The sequence below is a fragment of the Triticum urartu genome, chromosome 5 (assembly GCF_003073215.2).
Source record: "Triticum urartu cultivar G1812 chromosome 5, Tu2.1, whole genome shotgun sequence".
Lineage (NCBI taxonomy): Eukaryota > Viridiplantae > Streptophyta > Magnoliopsida > Poales > Poaceae > Triticum > Triticum urartu.
The window spans coordinates 614,732,651-614,737,315 of NC_053026.1; the positions used below are offsets into that span (position 1 = coordinate 614,732,651).

The 4,665-nt window shown below is 41.4% G+C and overlaps 1 protein-coding gene across 1 annotated transcript; it reads left to right on the forward strand.

The window, feature by feature from the left end:
- The first annotated feature begins 258 nt into the window (after positions 1-258).
- Positions 259-3,097, forward strand: LOC125506308 (putative FBD-associated F-box protein At1g61330). Its single transcript, XM_048671157.1, has 3 exons — positions 259-793; positions 1,407-1,530; positions 1,689-3,097. Exons 2-3 carry the CDS (start codon positions 1,435-1,437, stop codon positions 2,697-2,699), a joined length of 1,107 nt encoding a protein of 368 aa, XP_048527114.1. The 5' UTR covers positions 259-793; positions 1,407-1,434; the 3' UTR covers positions 2,700-3,097.
- Positions 3,098-4,665: the final 1,568 nt, after the last annotated feature.

The window sequence follows — 4,665 nt, forward strand, 5'->3', positions numbered from 1 at the left end:
TGGTTGTGACGGGGTGATGTAACAAACTAATTCAGTTTCGCTCAAGCACGTTTCCTCTTCTGAAGCCTATGATTTATCTGCTTTAGGTTCTGTGTTTATAGGGAAATAAAGTTTCAGCTAAGGGTTTGTGTGTCTGATGTATGTATTAAACACTGTCCAAGGTCTTGAAATCAAACTGCGCACATTTTAGCTGCACATGGCACGGCTCTAGATACGGGGGACTTGTGAAATGATTCGGCTTGGCCAGTTTCCAAACTAACTTTGTACTATCAGACGCTGTGGCTGACGACTTGTCCAGCAGTGTTGTATAATGGAACGCAACGGTGTTCCTCTAAAAAAGACCTTTACATGTTTCTTCTTTTTGAGCTGAAGATAGAGAAGTAGAGATATGGTGAGATTTACAGCTTCCGTTAAGATCTTAGATGGGCAAGGAATTATTAGCCACGGTAGATAATGAGCCACGAGCCACGTCAGAGAGAGAGCTGCTGGCTGGAGTTACCAGAATCCAGCGGACGACGCCGCTGCCGCCGGCGGCTCGGACCTGCGAGCGACCGCCTCTTCCTCTGGCTTCTTCCTTCTTGGCACGGGACTCCTTCCGCCGACCGCCCGGCCACGTCTTGGTCTCAACGGCGCACTCCTCGCCGAGCATCGCCCGGCTGGCATTTGCCGCTAGAATCGGATCGGGGGATTCCGCCCGAGGGTAGGCGGCGGTGGATCTCTGGCAAGTCTAGTTCCCACCCGACTGCTTCGTCACCAGATCCGTCGTCCACTCGCCGCCGCGCCTATATATACGGTACCAACGCCTCTCCCCGTATTACTGCTCCCACAAGATCGATTTCGAACTAAGAATCATATTGATTCAGAAATCTAGGAGATCATTCAGATTCTCAGATTCTAAAAATAATTCAGATTCAGCGAGGCTTGGGACCATAGTTTTAAATAGCCGGCTATAGCGGAGCTATAGCGCGCTATAGCCTTTTCAGCAGGGTGCCGCTAAATGGTCGTCTTCATAAATAGCCCGCTATAGCTCCGCTATAACTGATTTGGAGGCTCGCTGCTATTTTCCATAGCCCGCTATTTAAAACATTGCTTGGGACTAGAAAACCAAGAGTCAGCTTGTTCCTAGCTGATTCTAGCAAGTAACTCAAGTAATAACTCTCTCTTTTCTTCTTGACTACTACTAAACCAAAGTAATAGTAATAGCAGGCCAAGTTTGAGGCTTCTGATCACTTACTCTGTTATCACTGTTTTCATGTCTGTATGTATTCCTTTTGGAAACTCTCTCTTTTCTAGGCTAGGCTTACTTAATGATAATACCCAAAGTAATGTCAGGCCAAGTTTGAGCTTTCCATGTCTGACTCTGTTTTCATGCATGTTTGTGTGTGTGTGACTTGCTTCTCTTGCAGGCAGAGCAGAGGCTAAGCTAGTTTTTTAATGGCAAACATAAATAGTGCTTCACATGAAGATCTCCATCAGACCATGATGATGAAACCAAAGAGAAAGGGGCTTCAACTCACCAACCAACCAAAGGTATGGAATATGTATATGTATATTCGAATGCACTCATGCCAACTTATTAGAATCTTATCAAGTATATCAACTTGCTGTCCTCCTCCTACTTTTGCTTCCCAATATATGCACAACAATTTGCTTATCAATGTACAACTATCTGAATGCCTTTGCTGTAGGACATTCTCTGCAGCATCCTGTCACGGTTGCCTCTAAAGGAAGCTGTGCGGACGAGCATACTGTCGGAACGGTGGAAACATCTTTGGCGCTGCCACTCAAATCTAGAATTCAGTCTTAGATCAATGTTCCCAGGTCCTCGTACCAATGGACCCAACGTTGTTAGGCCATGGAAAGACGTGTTTATTGAGAGAGTTGATGCAGTCCTGCAGCAACACTCTGGTGCAGGGGTTGACAACATTCAGTTCCAGGCTCCATGTGACGATGAGCATGGGGATCGGATAGAGGGATGGGTCCGCTTCGCCATTGCTTCCAAGGCGAAGCAACTTATTCTCGATTTCTCAGGGACACACCATATCGAACAACATCCTTATAAAATCGATCTGCGGCTTCTCGATGACAGTAAAAGCTTACACCTGCAATCTATAAAACTCTCTTCCGTTTCTCTAAAGGTGCCTGCGGATTTCAAGGGTTTTCGGAACCTTAAACGGATTTTCCTAGCAGACACGAATATTACCGACGGCGACCTTCAACATTTGGTGTCCAACTGCACTAGTGTTTTGGAGTTCCTGGGAATCGCTGGTTGTGGGATGCTCACAAGGTTACAAATATCTCATCTTTCAAACAAGCTTAAGCATCTGCAAGTATATGACTGCCGTTTGCTTCAAGCAATGGAGTTAAACTTTGGTCTGGCAAAACTGGAGTACAGAGGCCCATCTATAATATCGTTATCGCCTCCTGGAACTTTACTTGTAGCAGATATATGCATCAAGCTGGAGGGTATCTGTACTAATTCTCTAGAGTACATGTTCACAAAACTTTGTCATAATGTGCCCCGTGTCGAGATTCTGACTCTAAGATGCCGTGAGGGGAAGGTTCTTGATTTCCGCCTTTTGTATTATATTAGGCACAATTCTCATTTCCATTTGGTAGCATTCATTCATTCAGGGTCAAAACTCTTTCTGTTGAACTCCATCCATTTCCATTTGGTAGCATTCATTCATTCAGAGTGACAACTCTTTCTGTTGAACTCCATCCATTTCCATTTGGTAACATTCATTCAGATTTCAGAGTGACAACTCTTTTGTTCGATCATGGAAAAGAAAAGAGCTCTTTCTGTTCAGAGGTTGGCTTGCTAGCATGTATGTACTCCTCCCTTGGCCAGTTTAGTTTGTGCTCATTTGGGGCAACTCATTCAGGAAACTTGAAGGGGGGTTTGCTTGACGATTCGAAAAGGATTTGTGTAAGTAATTTGAGTGGGCTCTCTTCCTTGTCTTTGGATTTGATTTGCTCCGGTCCATTGCTTCTCTCGGTTAGTTTTGTTTCGTTTCGTGTTGCCAGCAGTGGTTTGCTGTTTAATGTCAAAGAATCCTGGTGTGTGATTGAGCAACAGAGAAGTAGAAGGTGATCGATGTGATTCAGTGATTGCGCATGAATGCTTTTCAAAATTCATGCACTTTTTTCATTTTTTTTTCTTCGGAATATTTAAATATTATCTCTACTTTTCTTTTTCCAGTTTTATTCCTTCTCTTCTCTTTTCTGTTGCTGGTCTGAAGCCTTACTTTTTTGAGTTGCATATAGGCAGCAGCACAGTGCAACTTTCTTGTGTTTTTGTATGTGACAGTCTAATCATTAGACGTCTGACTTACTTTCTCGAAAAAAAATTAGACGTCTGATTTTCATTTCAGTTAAGGTCGCATTATTTATTGTCCAATGTCTGGTTGACACGTGTGGATGTTTTTTTTCTAGTTCATTCTGTGTCCCAGGAAACATTCATCTGATTTTTATTCGGGGTTGTGGTAGTATTCTCTCTTGGACTCTGTTTCCGACGTCCCACTGCCAGGTTTTCGAACCCATTCCGAACCGGCGCCGTGAGCTACACCTTCATTAAGCTGAACAACAATTAAGCTTCATTAACCTGTGCATTGTTGCACAATTGCTTCAGTTTTTGGAATGAGAAAAGACTACAACTGTCCTTTTCACATGAGGAAAAAATTCAGGATTTATTTCGTTTTTTTTGTGCATTTTTTCTTTTCCTTTTCTTTCTTATTTACGGTGTGCCCATCTGTGTGGTGGGACGGCCCCTGTTTTTTATTTCGTTTTTTTTCAATTTTTTTCTATTCCTTTTTTCTCTTGAAAATAATTCAGGATTTAAAAACATTGCAAAATTTCAAAAAAGATTCAAGGAATCATAAAATGTTTGTGAATTCAAAAAATGTTCGCGGATTAAAAAAATCGTGATTGGAGCCGGCCCAGCGAAGGACGGGCATTAGTTTTTCTCCTTCTTCATTTTTATTTTTTATTACCTTTAGTTAAGTTTCTAAAATGGAAAATTTATTTAAATTTTAAAAATCATTCACTGCGTATTAGAAATTTTTTAAAAGCAGTGTAAAATTTGTGTTCGAAAAACTTTTAAATAAGTGTTTATCTCTTTTTAAGTAGTGTTTCTTTTTCTGCTAGGCAGAACTCTTCGTCAACCGTTTCGCCCCTCCCACAACGGGTTCCTCCATTGATTTTTCTTTTCATTTAGCCGGGTTTTTTCCCACCACACCATATTTGGCCGCATATTCCAAGTACGCCACTAAATCACATTCATTTACTTATCTTTTGTAGAACTACATCAACTCCACCTTAATTAACTTACTTTTTGCAATAACGTGGAATTACACCACTCAATTCCACGTCATATTTCATCGCACCTTCTCGTATGCCGCTTAATCACATTAAATTACTTACATGCATGAGCCAACGTGGCAACGCACGGGCACGTATCTAGTAGTATTTAAAATATTGTTTGTCAGATTTTAAAAATGTTTGGATGTTTCAAAAAATATTTGTGCATGAGCCAGACAACTCAAAAAACTTCGCACCTTTCAAAAAATGTACATGTCATTTAAGAAAAATATTCACGCGTTTGAAAAATATGTTTGTGACATTTTTCTAATAATGTTTATGAAATATAACAAGATGGTTTGTGTT